The following is a 20,133-nucleotide window of genomic DNA, read 5'->3' as shown; positions in this document are numbered from 1 at the left end:
GTAAAGGAACATAATATGATCGAATTCACCCTGCAGGTTGAAAGGGAGAAGATAAAGTTAGATATATCAGTAGTAAAGTGGAGTAAAAGAAATTACAGAGGCATTGAGAGAAGAAATGGCCAAAATTGATTGGAAAGAGACAATAGCAGGGATGAAAGCAGAACAGCAATGGCTGGAGCTTCTGGGAGCAATTTGGAAAGCACAAGATAGATATATCCCAAAGATGAAGTTGTATTCTAAAGAGAGGATGAGTCAACTATGGATGACAAGGGAAGTCAAAGACAGCATGGGGGGACATGGAAAGGGGAAGAGGGTACTTAATGTAATAAAAATAAGTGGTAAGTTAGAGGATTGGGAAGCTTTTAAAAACCAACTGAAGGTAAATAAAAAAGGCATAAGGAGAGAAAAGATGAAATATGAAGGAAGCAAGCCAATAAAATTAAAGAGGACACCAGATATATATCAAAGTAAAAGAGAGGCAAAAAATGGATAGTAGACTGCTGGATTCAGAACCCCAGAGTTCTAAATGAGGTAGCTAAAGAAATTGTGGAGGCATTAGTCATGATCTTTCAAGAATCATTAGATTCTGGCAAGGTTCCAGAGGATTGGAAAATTGCAAATGTCACTGCACACTTTAAGGGAGTCTGAAGAAAGGAAATTACAGGCCAGTTCACCTGACTTCAATGGTTGGGAAATGTTAAGAGTCCATTATTAAGGATGAGGTCTCAGGGTACTTAGAGGCACATGATAAAATAGGTCATAATCAGCATGGTTTCCTTTAGGGGAAATCTTGCCTGACAAATCTGTTGGAATTCTTTAAGGAAATAACAAGCAGAATGGAAAAGGGAGTTAGTGAATGCTGTTTACTTGGATTTTCAGAAGGCCTTTGACAAGGTGGCACACATGACCACTTCTCTTCATGTTATTTGTCAACGATTTGGATGATGGAATTGACGGCTTTGCGGCCTGTTTGCGGAGAATACAAAGATACGTGGAGGGGCAGGTAGTACTGAGGAAGCAGGGAGTTTGCAGAAGGACTTAAGACAGTGAGCATAGGCAAAGAAGTGATAAATGGAATATATTATAGGGAAGTGTACGGTGATGCACTTTGGCAGATTGAATAAAGGTATAGACTATTTTCTAAACAGGGAGAAAATTCAAAAATCAGAGGCGCCAAGGGACTTGGGCAGTCCTTGTGCAAGATTCCCTGAAGGTTAACTTGCAGGTTGAGTAAGTGGCAAGAAAGGCAAATGCAATGCTAGCATTTATTTTTGAGAGGATTAGAATTTAACAGCAAGCATGTCATGCTGAGGCTCAATAAGGCATTGATCAGAATGTACTTATTATTGTGGGCAGTTTTGGGCCCATTATCTAAGAAAAAAATGTGCTGGCATTGGAGAGCGTCCAGCCAGAGGAGGTTCACAAGAATGATGAGCTTATCATATGAGGAGTGCTCAATGGCTCTGGGTCTGTACTCAGAGTTTAGAAGAATGAGAAGGGGGATGTGGTGTGGATGTTTCCTATAGAGGGTGAATCTAGGACCAGAGGGCACAGCCTCAGAACAAAGATGACGAGAAATTTCTTCAGTGAGAGGGGAGTGAATCTGTGGAATTCAGTGACACTGGTAGCTGTAGAGGCCAAGTCATTGAGTACATTTAACGCTGAGGTTGAAAGGTTCCTGATTAGTTAGGGTGTTAAAAGTTACGAGGAGAAGGCAGGAGTATGGAACTGTGAGAGATAGTGAAAACAGCTATGATGGAATGGTGAAGCAAACTCAATGAGCAGAATGGCTGATCTCTCCACATTTTCTGTAGTGAAGGCCTTCATCTCAGACTACCAAAAATTGAAAATATTTTCTTTTACATTCAAATGGAACAAGATTATCTCAACTGAGAAACCAGCTGGACAGCATAAAGAACAATACCTTCCCCTTTTTGCTAAAAATTTAAAAAATAGCTCTTCCTTTTAAAAAAAATACTTAGATAAGCTTCTGTCTAAATCAGTGTTTAACATTTGTTTCAAATACAAAAATCAAGCTTTTTTTTTCCCTTAGCAATATTCATTCCCCCCCCCCACCCACCTCCACACACTAACTGTTTTTGTTCAGAATCCTTCCCTGTACTTTTTCCCCTTTCATTTCAGTTCTTTAAAACTATGACCAACATAAACAAAACTCTGCTCTTTAAGACTTCTTTATTCCGTTCTAACACTTCCCGAAATGTTCTCAATGTATGTATTCACACACACTCAGCTGGGCATGGATGTACAGAGGTAGAATTATGGCACTCTTAGTCATTTAATATTGTCAAGCAGCATATGTACAGCAACATGGCTCCATTGTGTAACAAGTGCAGACTTCACTGGTTCTCAGTTTCAAGGAAAATTGCAATTTATTTCTAAACAATGACTTTTATTTATGACTTTTATATTTGAACAATTAGACCAGAAACTGGCCTTTCAGCCAGCATTCTACTGTCAAACATCAAATTCGATTTTTCCCCTCGCACATTCCCATCTACTCCTCCTGCATTCTCTTCTCATCCACTAAAACCAAGGATAATTTTCAGAAGCACCTTTACATGGTCATTGAGCAACAGAAAAGGTATACAGGCTCTTTAACCTAACAAGTTCATGCCAATCAGTGCCCGCACAATTAGTCAATTTCCTGCAATCAGTCCATATCTCTATTCTTCCTCCACATATTACATATCCAAGGGTTTCTTAAATGACATTATTGTAGCTGCATCAATCAGTTCTAGCACCTCATCCTCTATTCTCACTGCAGTACTCTGTGTGTGTAAAAGTTACCCCTCAGTTCTCTTTCAAATCTTTCCCCACCCATCCTACATCTTCCAGTTTTATACTCCTCTACCCTGGGGAAAAGACTACTGTATTACCATTTACTTTATCTAAGCTTCACATCATTTTAAACATTTCTATAAGACCATTTCACTCCTCATTCTCTAGTACTCCAGGGAATAAAGAACTAGTCTGGTTAAGCTCTTTCAATAACGCATACTGGGAACATCCTTGTAAATCCACTTTCTGTGCCAGGCTTAAACACCTTCCGATGTCAGTGTGACCAAAACTGTACACAGTACTCTTTACAGAATGTCCCAACTCCTGTAATCAATGCCCTGACTGAAGGTCAGCATGCTAAATGTCTTTTTCACTACTCTGTCTACCCATGACGCTGCTTTCAACAAACTAGACACTTTGTACTTTAAGTCCCTCTGTTCCATTACACTGCCTAATGCCCTATCATTCATAGTACAGGTGGTTCCCGTTTTTCAAATATTTGCTTCAAGACAGCTCCCTGTTACAAAAGACCTACATTAGTACCTGTTTTCGCTAACCAAAGAGGATTTTCGCTTTTACGAGAAAAAGACACCCACTTTATACGTGTGTTTACCCCGAGAAAGATTACCATGACCGTGAAGCCTTGTGCAGGCAGTTGTGTGCGCAAGCTTGTACATGCGTAAGCCAATTTTTTCCTCACCAGATCAATTTTGGCTCGCTGTCTCCTGATTCTGATAAGTGAAACTACACCACACATACAATATTTCTACTTTATATAGACTGTATATTTATCATTTCATTCCTGCTTTTACTATGTTTTACTATATATATATATTTACTATGTGTTTACTATATTTTAGGTTTTATATGTTATTTTATATGTTATTTGTTATGATTTGGTAGGTTATTTTTTGGGTCTGGGAACACACAAAAATTTTCCCCATATAAATTAATGGTAATTGCTTCTTCGCTTTATGACATTTCGACTTACAAACGGTTTCACAGGAACGCTCTACCTTCGGAAAGCAGGTGAAACCTGTACAAACCCTGTGCTGGTTTGAATTTCCTTTATAAATAACATCATAATATCATAACATCCTTTAAAAACATCTCCAAATTCTGTGTTGTTTGCAAACTTACTGATCAAGCCTTGTATATTTGCATCTAAATCATTTACATAAATAATGGATAACAAGGATCCCTGCACACCGCTATTACTAGCTTCTATTCCAAGAAACAACATTTTACCACCACCCTCTGCATGAGCCAATTTTGAACCCACCTAACTCGCTTACCCTGGATTCCATGGGACCTAACCTACCACGTGGGATCTTGTCAAAAGCCTTACTGAAGTCCAAATAAACAACACCCACAGCCCCAGCCTCATCTATCTTTTTGGTTACTTCTTCAAAAAAAAAACCTCCTAAAAGGTTTGTCAAACATGACACACATAAATCATGCTGACTCCTCCTAATCAGACTATCTATCCAAATACTGGTAGATCCTGTACCTCAGAATTCCCTCCAGCAACCTCCCATTACTGATTGGCCTATAGGTCCTTAGCTTGTCCTTGCTACCCTTTTCAAACTAAACAACACTATCCACCTTCCAGTCTTTAGGAATTTCACCTGTGGCCAACAATACCCAACTTTACCTACTGACTTTTTCCAAGCAAAATTAAAATCAAGGAGCACTGTAGCTTTAACTGGAGATTTACAATTCAAATTTCTCTAAACTTTACAAAACAGAAATTGGCCTATCACATCCGTGCTATCATTATACTTATAGACTCACAGTAAATCCGTCTATGCATCGACGTTTCTGACAAGAGTTGAAACTAAGTCTAAAGCATTAAAAAGAACTCTCTGAAGTGATCATATGATGTACTCGAAATTTTCACAAGTTTGTAGATGTCGGTTCCTGCTTTCGCTCTCACTGGATTGACCAAATTGCAAGATCATATCCCTTTTAACCAGGCTGCACTTTGCATTACCCTGGGTAACCAACACAACATTCTTCACTTCTTTGACCCCCTTTGCCACCCAATGTTTCTTTTTATTGGCACAGGAAGAGATTTTGAAGAAATGCTTAAGACTGGAGAATAATATTGGCAGTTTCACTGAGCTTTTTATGTTACTACAAATTCCCCAAATAACAGAAGATCTGTGAGAAGTGGCCAAGAAAAGGCCTAACACAAACTTCCAATCAAAAGATGTTGGCTTTGATTAAAGTTTAGAATCCAGAAGTTAGATTCTGCTGTTACTCTAGACATCTTAACTTTGATATGATATACAGTACCATTATACAACAGAGCTACAGCAATTTTACCTAGACGAAAAATAGCTTTCAACACAGTGAATAAAGCACTGGAAAGTATAATCGCTATATTTAGAGCTTGATAGTAAAACAATAAACTGTATACATGCATGACTCCAACAGAGATCTGATACACAAGACATTCTGCAGATGCTGGAAACCAAGAGAAACACACACAATATCCTGGAGGAACTCAGCAACTCAGGCAGCATCTATCAAAAGCAAAAAAGATTCAGAGATTCAAAGCACAGTTATTATCAAAGAATGTACAAATTATATACCATGAGGTTTGTCTGCTTACAGGCAGCCACAAAACAAGAAACCCAAAAAACCCAATTTCAAAAAAAGACCAAAACTACCACACAGAGAAAAACAAACACAAACTATGCAAACAGTAGAAGCAAGCCAACAGCATTCCATACCAGACCGAGTCCCAGTTCCAATCCCAGAGCAGCCAGAGTAGGCCCAAGGCTCGGTCCCAGTTCATCACACCAGCAGGACAAAAATGCACAGCAGCCAGATCAGATCACAGCCACGCTACTGTGGAGGAAGAATGAACATTTGCAGGAGAGCAAGTGAAATCAGCTCAATCCTTGCCTCCATTCCTGACACTCAGGCTTCCGGTGTATCTGGACTGGCATTTAAATTGTCTAAACACCCGGTAATGCCTCGCTCTAGGACGCAGACCCCAGCATTACAATATGCTTGGGCCATCCAGCCCAAAGCCATTTGTGATCTTACCAAATCAGCCCTGTGCTTGCAGTGATCCAACCTTGCACCTGGGTTAAGTGGAGGGGTGTCGAAACTCTTCCACATCAACTCCTCTCCATATCGCTCACTTCATCTGTGAGAGCAATACCAACTCAGTCTGCAACCCCAGCCTGAACATGTTGCACCTCACAAAGCCCCAGCACCGCTAATCCCCCAAACCAGCCTCCTCACTGTCTGTGGTGATAGCTCACACAATTTGCTTCCGAAAAGATGCTATGAGTAATGTTTTTCGTTAAATCTCTTGCCTTCCAAACTGCCAATAAGCTGTCACACATCTTTGGTAGCACCATTTTAAACTGGAAAGAGTTGAAGCTTCAGGCTGAGACCCTTCATCAAGGCACTAACAGAAATCTGATACCTTTTTACAATGTCTGAAAGTTGGTTTTATTTTGAGTAAAGACAGGCTTCAGATAAAAACACAGATCAGGTTCTAATAGCCAAAGTACAATGCAAAAATGTGAAATAAACTCTTTATTTCTTGGATAAAATTGCAGCATTTAAACTTTGCTTATCAAATCCAGGTTGGGGATGATTTCATCCAACTTTCTATAGCTCAGCCCTCAGCTATCAAAAACAGCTGCAGTTTTCTACTCTGCCAATAATACACTCCACAGTACACATTCATATGAAAAGGCTTGTATATGATTGTGAAGTCTTGTTGGTACTGGTCCTTGCTGGAGATCTTATTAAAAGAAAAAGAAACATATCATAACATTATTGCTTAGCAAGAAACAAATGAAAGACAAAGGTACACACCCACAACTCAACTTGCATCCTCTCTAGTTATAGCCCTGATTCCCATCTTCAAAAGCTTGAGATAGGTCTCTTTATAATCTCAGTTTGCTCCATATGCACCTTTCAAGAGGCCAATGATTTTTCTCAATGTCACACTTCTGACTCACAATCAGAAATAAGTATCACTGGGAAAGGCTGTGCACCTGTGTAACGTAACTCCCTGCTATGACAGAATTTTGTGAGGTGGCAGAAATTTTCTCAGAACCTTTTACTACTGATGTTTAGAGTAGCATCTATACATCCTGTGATAAGTTAGTTGGTAACAACCACATTAATAACAAGAACAAAAGGAACTTATATGGCACAATTCAAAGAGGGACATTATAAGACAAAATGAGAGTAGCCAGGGAATTCTAAAGCTAAGAACCAAAGCAACTAAAGGCATGGATCCAATGGTGGATAAAACTGTTGATGTACATAAGCTTTATTTGGGAAGGAGGATATTAAGGTAAGAGAGGGATTTGAACCCAGGCACTATAAAAGAGACACTGGTGACTTAAGTCCAATTACCATCAGTGAAAACAGGGGAGTAAATAAACAAGGCTTGGTGCAAGTTAAGATTTGGGCAGAAGAGTTTTGTACGGGTTTGGAGAGTTTAAAATGGGAAGGTAGCCATAATGAATGCAAAATGCCATAGAAGATCTAAGTGAGTGAGCATTTTGTAAAACACAACTTATCATGAAGTGATTTCAAAACAATGATCTTAATTTTAAAAGCTAACTCAACTAACCTTCAAAATTCATGTCGTAATCCTACATGTCAATAGCTTATGAAATCAGACCATAGAACTACTTCTGTTTCATCACTGCAATCCTTGCCCATTACTTCTTTAAAAAAATGTCTATTTCCTTTGGTTACAGTTTACCATTAATTTCTTACTTGCAAAGTATGTTTTACTTGGTGCAGCTATTTTTATAGCCACAGAACAAGGTAAATTTGAACACACTAATCTGTAAGATGAAAATGTAATTCCTGCTGGGACAAGGTCCAAATCTTCAAAAAAAAAATTCTCTCTATCTTAACACTGAAAGACAAATTAAGTCTTGAAAAATGTCCTTGCCTCACCCCCCTAATCGTATCTGCAAGTTCACAATCCCAATTTCTCTAAGCAAATAAGTTTCACCAGCCGACATACAACTCTGGGCTCACCTAGAACTGACTGACTACACTCATTACTGATTAAACTGAATATCAGCTGTGTACCCATTGAAGTCTATTTTTGGGTAGAATTACAGGGTAATGAGTGTACAACAATCTTGCACTTCTATCAAATGTTGACCAATGCCTCACAGCAGCATAAACGGTTCTACAGCATTCAGTTGTGACCCCAAAGCACAAATCATAACAAGGCATAATTTAGATATAGACTATAACATTTTTACAAAGAGTTGTTTCATGAATTATTTCATTAAAACAAGAACACAATTACCAAACAGCAATAGGTTAATTGCTTATATGTTGATACCTCCAGGAAGACAACAACCTTGTCACTGGATTTGGAGGCTTCAGTGTCTCAATGACCTGGAGAGCTTATGTTGGCTGGAGTCAGGGCTTTATGCTTTGGCTCTTGGCAAGGCCAGACTAAGAGTGGTCCACCAGTCCTCCAGGTTCGAGGGTTCATCTCAGGACTAATAAGCCTGACTATTCAAACAAAATTGTTATGGGAATAGCAATGAAGAATCCTTCTACATCTGAATACAACTGCACTCCTAAACCTCCACCCCAGACTTGCATGACTGACAGTAGTGAAAACCAGGAGGAAGCTACTGACACAATGAAGGAAGCCCTGAACACCGCCAGAGATGGAGGACCTTTACTGCTGCCTAACGCCAGTGACGTAATTGGCAGTAAGTTATATATTGATAAAACCTTTCCAGCACCAACATCCATCTATAATGGTCAGCAGAATAACAACAATGAAACAGTACAACAGCAGCAAAACAAGACCCTTTCCCACCCATTCAACTGGGCCTCCAACCACAGGACAGGACATCACAGAGCCTCTAACCTCCAGTCCTTGGCCCAGGCCCCAGACTTACAGACATCGTGCCTCTGACCTCCAGACTCGCCGACATGGCACGGAGTGTCTGAATCACAGACTTGCCAACTTTGTGGAATTTGCCAACACAACATTACTGCAGCTTTTAAACAGTAACAATCTGTAGTTCAATACATTAACTATTACTTAATTGAACACACTGTGCTGCACATCATCTCCATGGTAATTTCTAGGATACAAAAGCCAGTACTGAGGTATCCTTCATTCTGTGGTCAATCTTGCATCACCAATTTTGTAACAACCGAAAAGCTCTCAACAACACTGTGCATTTATACAGTGCTTTTTAACATAGTAAAAATTCCAAATTTTTCATAGGAGTGTCAAACAAAAACTGGCAGCAAATTAACACAGGGTTTTTGTGCTTTGTGAAAATAAAAAGTCAACTTTTAAAACAATATTTTAAGGTAGGAAAAAATGAGGAAGAGAGGAAGAAAATTATGAATGGGTGGGTTAGCTAAGGGTCTTGGCACCTTAAGACATTACTATCTATAAATGAGAGATTATAATCAGATATTAGAGTGTTTGTACAATGAAGAGCCCTGGAATTGGAGGACATTGCACAGATTGGAGGGGGAGAAATTGAAAATATGATATTAAAACATTACTTAGCCAGTCAGTAAGCAGCATGAGTGAATGTAACATAAATTAAGACTGGTTTAATATACTTCTGTAATAACAAAAAATGTACATGATTGAAAATTCTTCTAAAATTGGTCGAACAGGACAGTAGAAATAGGACTGCATTCCCCTGACAATGGTGCCAAAAATTAAAAAGGGAATTTCCAGTTCTTATGCAAAAGGTTTCATTTGAGATGGTAGAGGTAGGAAAATAGAATTTACCATTTAGAATTGCAAAAGAGGTGTACCAAAATGTGTATGAAATTTCAAATATGTAATTCAAACCATTTCTTGAACTTCATGGACCTTCTTAGTTCAATGCAAAAAAAAAATCCAACTGCTGATAATCTACCTAAAACCTAGTAGTGGTTATGTTAATTCCCACTGAATTCAATTTCTATCACTCCTCTTGAAGCACATAGGCTTTATTCAAGTTCAAGTTTATTGTCACCTGACTGTACATCATTTGTTTGACTGAACCCAAACAAACCTGGGTTCCTCCAGATGACAAAACACATCTCGGATAGCACACAAAACATTACTACAAATAAATTAATAAAACATAATTCAAAATGCATATAGTGCGCAGCACAGGTACATAGTATTGGGAGTGTGAGACTCAAAGTGTCAAAATTAGCTTAGAGGTAGCAGATTAGCATCTGCTTCTATGGAAGGCAAATGTTGAGACATGCTCATGCTTTTTTTTTTAATGTACATCTTTGATATTCCAATCGGAATGTCACAGATTTAAGCCAAACTAAAGGGTTTAACCACATAACCCAAAATGACACATCATTTCTGTATTGTTGGGGTTACAAGACACCAAATGAAGAAGGCTTGCAAGATGTGATTTTATAATGTCTCATTCCACAAAACAGCCAGAGAGTTTACCAACACACACAAAATGCTGGTGGAACGCAGCAGGCCAGGCAGCATCAATAAGGAGAAGCACTGTTGACGTTTCGGGCCGAGACCCTTCATCAGGAGAGTTTACCCTGCATTTGCTTACTTGCTTTCTTAATTTTGAAATATACCAAAAATTGGTTAATTGGCATCAGGTCTTTTGGCTGCTTGGGAGACCTTTTTATACATAAATTGGCCAGTATGTTTGTGCAACTAACTGAGACAACACTTAACAGTTGATTAATCCATGGTTAAATACTTCCAGGCTTCCCAAAGTTTTGAAAAGGTCGAGATAAATGCAAATTCCCTGGAGCCACACTACTGTATTGTTCTGTAATAAATACAAAAGTGCTGACTACCATTACTCAAATCATGTCCACTTAAAATGGATAAAACGAGAAATACGCAAGACAAATGAGGAAAGTTATTAACTGTCAATAAAATACTAATAATGATATGCCCACATTGCATTGCAGGGCCAAGGCCTCATTCAGAATTTGAATACACATTCTTGGTCCTCACACCAATATAATCATGAGCAGATTCTGTCCTAAGGTGAAGCTTCACTTCCTATCACAGTGTCTGATAAAAGACCCCATGACAGGAATTAAAATAGAGCTCATGAAATATTCCAGCCAGCCAACCCCCCTACAGTCTCCAAAGCAAAGAATGGTTCCTGGTTGGCCGCCTCATTCTGTTTGTCCAGTTCTGCAGAGTGCAACAATTTCTGTCACCAATGTCAGAGTAAGTTGCTCTACTTCAAAATGTTTAACTGAACCTGAAGTACTTTGAGGTCTTGCTAAGCACAAAGAACTACTACGGTAAATGTTGTAAAGGTAACAAATTAATATCAACGTCTTAATGTTGATTAATTTGTTAATACAGCGTTACAAATACATTCCAGTTTAGAGGGCCAAAGATCTGAATTTGATTCATTAAAAGCCTTTTTAACTAAACAATTCCATTTACAAAACATTCACATTTTTGTGGCAGAGTGTTGCTATTTCAAAAAAAAGAACGCTTCAGCAATAAAAAAAAACACACACAAAATCAGCGGGTCAGTTATTGTAATTGAAAAACTCACGGGGAGCATCAAAGCTTTAGGATTCTGCACTTGGTTAAACAATATTAGCTGAAGCAGTAGTCCCACAACTGGCCTCAGTGCCCTTAGGCTAGGGAGGAGAAAAATTAGCAAAGGTCCTTGCTTACACACACATACACTTATAACTGGGGGGGGGGGGGGGGGGGAGACTTCTCTTGGAAGTAGGAAACCAAGGATGCTAATCAAGAAAGGTAATTAAAACACACCAACAAAAGATCTACATACAAAATACTCTGCAGATACTAGGGTCAAAGCAACACGCACATACTTCTTGCAATCAGAACAGTTTCCAAAAATCCTGATCAGCTAGTACATTAAACATATTTGGAAAGAATCCCAATTTGTCGAAGAGTTTTAGTTTACGGCAGACTCCATGAGTGACTAAAATGGCCTCGGCCTATATAAAAAGCATCAGCTTGTAATAAATACCATCCACAGAAATGCAGATCTAAGCACAACAGTCTTTGGCAAACCAGTTATGCACTTATCAAGAATCAGAGCGCTTAGAACTGGAATCTTCTTGTAGCCATTTTTCTTTGTAGAAATCTTACTTCCTGATGAAGATCTCACAGAAAATCCCGAAGTTCATCATCCAAACTTTAGCTTAGTTACATTTCATTACAATTGATTTGTGCTTTGCTCAAATATTTGGTGGCAAAACCCATATTTCAAAAAAAAGAATCTCATAACATTTACTTTTTGGATTATTCACAGCATATTTAATAAAGAAAATTTGGTAACATTTCTAGTTTTCCTTGAAATGACATAAATTGACATTATGTTGAAGTACTCAATATGGAAGAATAATTTTATAAAAGGAAGAGGTACAATTTAACTAAGTGCAAATGCATTTCATACTTGCTTTAATACATTTTATAATCAATTCTTAGGAGATCCTTTTAATTCTGGCTAACTCTTTTACCCTCTTTCCCTGCCCTAAAATTAAAACTAAATAATATTTTCAATTTTGTTGTATCAACTTAAATATTTTGATTTGGTAAAAGATAAATTATTACTTAAGAGACTTACGCTACTTAAATTTAGGTGTCAAAATAGTTTTAAAGACAATTTAAAGTAATTTTCTTTCTACCCCCACCCCAAAGAAATCCAAATGCGGGAAAAAGCTAGTGACATGAGGGAAAAAAATTAAAACGTATTATCAGAAGAGGAAGAACAAAAATTTGTTTGTTCAGGATAGTTAGGCATTTATAAATCTTTCAAAAGAATACTTCATGCTCTTTACTTTTGCATCGTTTTAAAATTCTGAGATGAAAAGATCAAGTTACATTTGACTTGGTGTAAAATTCACAGAACAATCAAGTTATTCAGTGAATTATAATATAGCTGCATCCATTTTGTAGGCCTCTGACATCAGAAACTTCTTGAATAACGTGATTTTCTATATTTCAATCTGCTTCCACACTTCAAACGTCTCCCACACACAGAAAAGTCATTTTTTGGTAGAAGTAAACATTTATAAGCCCCAATCATAAAACTTATTTTGCTTAAAATTCCTCAAACTGTATTTTTTTTTTAAAAACGCCACGTCTTGTGGGGAAGAGATACTGCAGTTTTAAATTAAAGCTGTCTGGAACATTTTTAATTCTCTTCTGCCACACTGCTGGGATCTGGTGCCTGGGAAGGTCATCCAGCCGTATTTCTCGAGCTGACATTCCAGTGCCATTTCTGAAACACAACTGTACTGGACTAAGATCTTCTTTAACAGCACTTTCAAAACTCCAACCCAAAAAAAAACCAATTTCCTTTTTTTTGCCAGATTACTCTGGAAAAGTGGGAGGTACGATTTGCACTGCACTCGCCCCACCCAGTCCACCAACCCAAAAGAAGTCTTAAGCTTCCCTTACCTTTCCTGCCTCTGGGAGAGCTCCTCTTGTGCAGATGGTTGTTTCTCTCTTCCTCTAGAGCAGCTGCAATGTCTGGGTTGTCTTCCCCATTGTACCACACCAGCAGTTCCTCCCCCGGTTGGATCGGCTACAGGACAAAATAGAGAAACAAGCCCCCCCGTCAGTGCCAGGCCTGGAAGACGAACACAAAGCCAGCCGAGGATCCCCGCTGTAGGCTGTGGCCCGGAGAGTTCCGATCCTGCCTCACACCCGACTCCACAACTATTCCTTGGCTGTGATATGATTACACTTCGACAGGAAGCACTCTTTGAACCAGCGCTAATCTCCGTGCAACTGGGAAGTGGTTCAGAACAAAAGCGCCGTGACGGCGCAAGAGGGAGTAGTTGGCGCTCGGGGTTCGGCCGAGTGCGGCGGCCCCTGCCGGCAGGAGGACCGCCTCACAGGAGAGAGCTCTCCCTCAACCTCCTCCTCCTTTCCTATTCCCCACTTCTCCTCACCGACCTCAGAGGCCCTTCCTCCTTCCCTCTCTTCCATGGTCCACTGTCCTCTATCTTCAGCCCCGTACCGTTTCAAACCCATCACCTCCCAGCCTCTTACTTCTTCACCCCTCACCTGGTTTCACCTAGCACCTACCATCTTGTACGCCTTCCCCCTCCTCCGATCTTCTCATCCTGGCTTCTGCCCTCTTCCTTTATAGTCCCGGTGAGGGCTTTCAGCCCAAAACATCAATTGTTTATTTTTTCCCCCATATATGCTGCTTGGCCCACTGAGTTCCTCCAGCATTTTGGAAGTGTAGTCATTCTGAAGTCATTTTATCACCAGCATGAAGAAAATCAAGTTATACAGTACAGAAACAGGCCCATTGGCCCAACTGGCCCATTCCAACCAAGATTCCCAACTAAGCTAGACCCATTTGCCTGCACTTGGCCCATGTCCCACTAAGCATTTCCTATCCATGTACCTGTCCAAGTACCTTTAAAATGTTGCTAATTTGGCTTGAATGTGTTTCTTATGGGATTTCAGAGTCTCTTTGTGCTTACAATTCAAACTGAGTTTTTTTTTCATCACTTCTTTCTACAGTCACACAGATATTCAGCACTCTCCAGTATTTCACACATATAATCAGAATTAATTTTAAAGTCCCAACCATGAATCCAGTGAAGGGTATTAGATATCCACCAGGAATTGGCACCATAGCTGCTTGTCTCCTACATAAAATATAGAGATGCTACAGTCAATAGTGCTAATGTCCCTGCCAATCTGGCTGAATCCTGCTAATTCAGCACCGAGGTGGATTACAATTTGAGATGTTAAAGGTCTACGGAGCTTAGTAACCCACTGGGTAAATATGTTTTGCTAAGAGCAAACAATAACATAATTATATCACTAGGGACAAATGTGCTCCTTTTTCCTTTGCTTGGTAAAAACAATCACAAAATGTATGGTAACACATACAAAATGCTGGTGGAACGCAGCAGGCCAGGCAGCATCTGTAGGAAGAAGAACAGTCGACGTTTCGAGCCGAGACCTTTCGTCAGGACTAACTCAAAGTTCTTCCAAAAGATGCTGCCTGGACTGTTGCGTTCCACCAGCATTTTGTGTGTGTGTTGCCTGAATTTCCAGCATCTGCAAATTTCCTTGTGTTGGCACCAAATATATAGTTATTTGTGTGTAGTGCATTTGTATATAGTTTTTCGTTGATTCTACTGTACTTCTCTGTTCTGCCATGAATGCCTGCAAGAAAATGAATCAAAGGGTAATATATGGCAACATATATACACTCTGATAATAAATATACTTTGATCTTTGATGTCTCTTTAACTAAGCAGATGTTAAAAAGGGTGCTTTGTCTGAATTTAGAACCAATAGTTTGACTAGGCAGATCCTCTTATGCTTCATAATGTAGCGGTACAAAATTTTTAACACCATTCTGTCACAGGTGCCAATGAAAGTGTACTTTTCAGTTACGGGAATTATCATACAACCATTAGCATTTATTCTGGAGCTGATCATTTCAATACACACTGATCAATCTCAATTAACATACATTAAATTAACTTCCGATCAATCCAATTTCATCTCGATGGGAACAACTCTGCTCAGATCTGAATGATTCCACGCACACCATACTATAACTGAAGCAATTTACCCTACCACAACAAACTGATCTACTTAATATATAGAAAATATGGAATGTAAACAGAAGAAAGTTTTAAGCAACTCACACCAAATGCTGGAGGAACTCAGCAGGTCAGGCAGCATCTATGGAAATGAACACATACCCTAAAGATGGGCTTTGGCCTGAAACGTTGAATGTTTAGTGCTGAGTTCCTTCAACATTTGGTGTGTGTTGCTTTGGATTTCCAGCATCTGCTGGATTTATTTTCTTTGGGAAATCTTTAATTAAAAATCATTATTTTGGCTGCACCAAATGTGTCCACAGTCTTTACAACTATCATTAAATTCTGCCGTGAGATTTTTACTATTCTTCTTTAAAAAAAAATCAGTCTTTGAGAAGCCAGAAAAAATATCTGAGTGGCGTCAGTTCAGTCAAAGCTGCAAGGTCCTTTACCAAGTCAATGTCACCTTGCAGTGTGCAAAAGTATGAATTAGGAACGGGTGTAGACCACTCAGTTTCTTGATCCTGTTCTGCCATTTAATAAGGTCATGATAGATCTGATGTACTGGATTGTCTCCGCAGAAAATTAATGATTAATCGCTGACACTTAAGATTGAATTTCTTGTGAATATGATGGGCTAAAATCAATCAATGCGAGGAATAACATATTATTGTCCTTTCATATTTTTGAATTACTATAGTGTAAGACTGAGGATGAAAGAACTAAGCAACTAGAACATCTTCATTTGACTGAAAACAGCCAGCATAGATTTGTAAAGAAAAAGGCATAGATCCTTGAAGTCTGAAACAAAAGCAGAAAATGCCGTAAGTACTCATTCCAGGAAGCATCTGTGGAGCTATCATATGAGGTTAATGGCTTTTCATCAGAATGAGGCGAAGTTTTGAAACAAGCAAGTTGTAACTTGTAGCTTGCAGAGAAAGCGGAAGAGTCAGAGAGAACAAAAGGAACATCTGTAGAGGATGGAGAGGAAAGAGCGTGGTGGATGTGGTTGCTGGTGGCTGACAGAGGTGGTGAAGACCTGTCAGGAGGAAATGTAAACAGGAGAGGGGTGAGGACTATGGTGGGAGAGGAAGAGACAGGGAAGTGCTGGACGAGTGTGAAATCTGACATAAATGAGAGTGCTACAGACGCTCAGCGGTGCTGTGAGGGATTTGACATTGAATGCGACAACTAAAGAGAGCCATCCTTTCCAGTCTGATAGAAACACCAACATGAAACATTAACTCATGTCCAGTCCAAACTTCTCATTTTTCCCCAGCATCTGCAGTGTTCCGTAATGCCCAACTCCAGCATTAGCCTTCCTTCTCCATCAACAATCTTGAGCTCTTGTAAACAGACCTGCAATCTCTGATCTTTCTGAACAAGTGACAACATTATTTGTATCACTGCCTCTGGTTGCTTAAGGTTGTTATAGCTGGGGGTGGTCATGGGGACAAGCTCCCACTACCTATTAAACGCTCCTCTGACAACTGTTACGAACCCCGTAACTGGGTTACTTACCAGCAAAGATAGAGGCGTCCGTTGGAGTCTGATAATACTATTTTTAACAGTATTTATTGGTAAAAATACACAAAAATAATATCAATACAAATATACAGATAATTTACGTCGTCAATACTAAACCTAAAAGTGCGGGTATAATAATAATCAATAAGAAACAAGCTCTATCGTTGCCTAGGGGATAATGAATTGTCCGTTGGAAATATAAAGTTCATTTCAGTTCATACAGGCTGCCGTCGTTTATTTGTCGCTGTGTTGCAATTGTTAGAGAGAGAGAGAGAGATAGAAGAATGGGAACAGTTACCGCTATTGGTTCTGCCAACCTTCCTTTATGATTTCGATCCATCGGTGTCTCGTTGTTGTGGCCGTTCAAGTATGACCTCTCCTTTAGCTAAACCGTTCTTCCGTGATGAGCCCGCCACCCAGGCAAGGGAGGACGCACACGAGCTCTCACCAGCTTTCGCTATAAAACGCTGTCACTGGATTTCTAGCGTTCCTGGTGTGTCTGAGGGGTGTTCCCCAAACCCCTCTTTTATCCTCACTCACGGGGTCTCAGATGTCAATCAGGTTGGGATGATGCAATCCCTCAACCAGACCACTCTGGTTGTCCCCTGAGGGGTTTCAATGAATAGTACAGTACTCAATACACAATTCCTTCTCCAAGAGACAATAGCAGTAATCAGTGGTTCCGTTCCGCTTTTTGTTAGGAGACATTCCACCTTGTTGTGTATTCTGCATTGTCTATAACAACTGCCTTTGCTGTGATCCTGCGTCTCTCTCTCTCATTTCCTGGGTCTCAGACCCGAAATAATAGCGATCTTGCGATTCTCAAAAGGGCGGGGGGGGGGGGGTGGGCATTGGCGATTCTGGACCCTTCTGTCCAGCAGATTTGCTCCTCATTCGTAACACAACCAAGTCCAGCTCCTGGCCTTCATGTGTGGCTTTGCTACTAAACTTAGCAGAACTGTTTCTACTGACAGGAGAAGGGGCAAAGGTGGGTTACTGGTGCCTTAAAAGCAGTTTGGGAGCTCAACAGGTGTGGCTGGCAGCTCAGCTAGGAGAAGGAAAACTCAGATCTCAAACCTCCGCTGCCTTGCGGCTATACCCACTCATGGGGAAGGCTTCATGAGCAAACCCCAAAGGAAAGATCCGGAACTGGAGTCCCTAAGGCAGTCCTACATTGAGTTCAATGCTGACTGGCAACTCCTGTGACACTGCTGCTGCTGCCAAACTGTACCGGTCTCCGCCGTTCCTTTGGGTTCATCAGATGCGTGGAGAGGGGGAGCCTGCTACATGGGCAACAGCTTGCCCTCCATATCATACTGCCCAGGCTTGCGTTATTAGACAGCTAGGATGCATTATCCCTGGTCAACTCTGACTGACGGAGGCCTCAGCCAGACAGAGAGATCACTGCCTCTCATGGTCTCCAGCTGTTCCATCTTTCTCTGCAACTTAAAACATGTTTGTTTTCTAACTTCATCTAGTTCTGATGAAAAAAAAAGCCCCTAACCTAAAACATTAGCTCTGTTTCTCTCCACAGATGCTGACTGGACTGAGTGGTTCCAATATTTTCAAATCCATTATAAAAGAAGGTACAGCTAGGTTTGATGAATCATATTTATTTTTCTGAAGATGATATAATATTGGGTAGATAGAGCTCGACAGCCTGGGAAGACAGTCCATCTAAGAGAGGAAAAACTCTGATTTCAAACCTCTGCTGCCTTGTGGCCATACCCACTCATGGGAGGGGCTTCGGGAGTAAACCCTGAGGACAAATCCGGAGCTGGAGTCCCTAAGGCAGTCCGACGTTGTCTTCAGCCTCGCTCTGGCAACTCCTGTGATGACACCGGTGCCAAGCTGTATTGGCCCTTGCCCTTCCCTTGGACAACATCGATGTCGTGGAGAGGGGAGACCTACTGTTTTGGCAACTGCCGGTCTTCCATACAACCTTGCCCAGGCCTGCGCCCTGGAAACCATTCCAGGCGCAGATCCATGGTCTCGCGAGACTAATGGATGCCACCAATAATACAATAATACAGATGTAAGATTTTAAATATCATTTTAAAGTCTATACAAAGTCCTTCATAAAAGGCAGTAGCTAAAGGAAGTTTGCTGACAAAAAGACAATAATGGGTGGTTCTCAGATATAATGTGATGAACCACAAAGATCTTCATTAGGTCTGTAGCCACAAAGATTGGAAGTCATGTATCCAAATTTGTTGATAACAAAAATAAAATATAGTTTTGCAACAAGTGCAGATAGATTATTAATAGATTTTCAGAACATTAAGGAACATATTAGCTCAGGAGATCATTCTGGATGTGCTGGGGTGGGGGGGGGGTGTAGGGAGTGGAGGATAATCCAAAAAATAGAGCTTTGTCTTTGAAAAGGAAATTAAGAAACATTTCTGCACCGTGGGTAAAAATCTGGAACTCTTGACCACAAATTGATGTCAATTATTCATCTTGAATCTTAGGAGTAAATTTATAAATTTAATATTAAGAGATATGTAAAAAGGCAGACTTAGGTATATGGACAGGAAAGGAATGGAGGGTTATGGGCTGACTGCAGGTCGGTGGGACTAGGTGAGAGTAAGCATTCGGCACAGACTAGAAGGGCCGAGAGGGCCTGCTTCCGTGCTGTAATTGTTATATGGTTATATGCTTAGGTCAAACATCTCTAATTATCTTATTACATAGTAGAACAGGACCGAGGAATAAGTAGCCTCCAAAATACCTACAGTAGATCAGGTTTATATTTGTTGCAGAGGATGCATTAAAAAAATCTGTGGAAATAGAGATAAAAATATTGAATAAGGTTTGATGCAACCTGGACCTTCTATTTGATGGCGGATATGGACTAGGCAACTACCTTTGGAATAATCTCTAGCTTGCAAAGTTAAGAGTTATCTCCCTATCATACAAAGGATATCAATATAGTACTGGTTTTATCCATTTAGATTTTTGTAAATCTGTGTAAGATAAATACTGAAAATAGTGTAATTGTGTTTTTATCAAATACTGTTTGTGGGATATTAGAAAAAAATTCTTTCATTTTTTACTATTTACAATGCAGTAGGAGTATTTCATTAGAAAATTAGAACCAGATGTTCAGTTTGTTATGGAATCCCACTGTTGCGATGGGAGGTAACCGTTGGAAAATTTACTCAAAATATACAAGGTTATTTCCTAACTGAGCATATTTATGAGAGAACTAATATGTTTCCAGTGTTTCGTACTGAGCATAATCTTCCATATGGTGCT

At 39.8% G+C, this 20,133-nt stretch overlaps 1 protein-coding gene across 2 annotated transcripts in view; it reads right to left on the bottom strand.

Moving 5' to 3' along the window:
* The window catches only part of LOC140718271 (PR domain zinc finger protein 2-like), a 260,695-nt gene that overhangs the window by 46,783 nt on the left and 193,779 nt on the right, over positions 1-20,133 (bottom strand). For both annotated transcript variants that reach the window (XM_073031787.1, XM_073031786.1), the window contains exon 6: positions 13,229-13,355. In XM_073031787.1, coding sequence (XP_072887888.1) covers positions 13,229-13,355 — 127 coding nt within the window. The remainder of the gene's footprint in view (positions 1-13,228; positions 13,356-20,133) is intronic.

Source organism: Hemitrygon akajei, chromosome 29 (assembly GCF_048418815.1).
Source record: "Hemitrygon akajei chromosome 29, sHemAka1.3, whole genome shotgun sequence".
Classification (NCBI taxonomy): domain Eukaryota; kingdom Metazoa; phylum Chordata; class Chondrichthyes; order Myliobatiformes; family Dasyatidae; genus Hemitrygon; species Hemitrygon akajei.
Note: the sequence above shows the minus strand (reverse complement) of the source record. Positions and strands in the feature narration are given on the sequence as shown.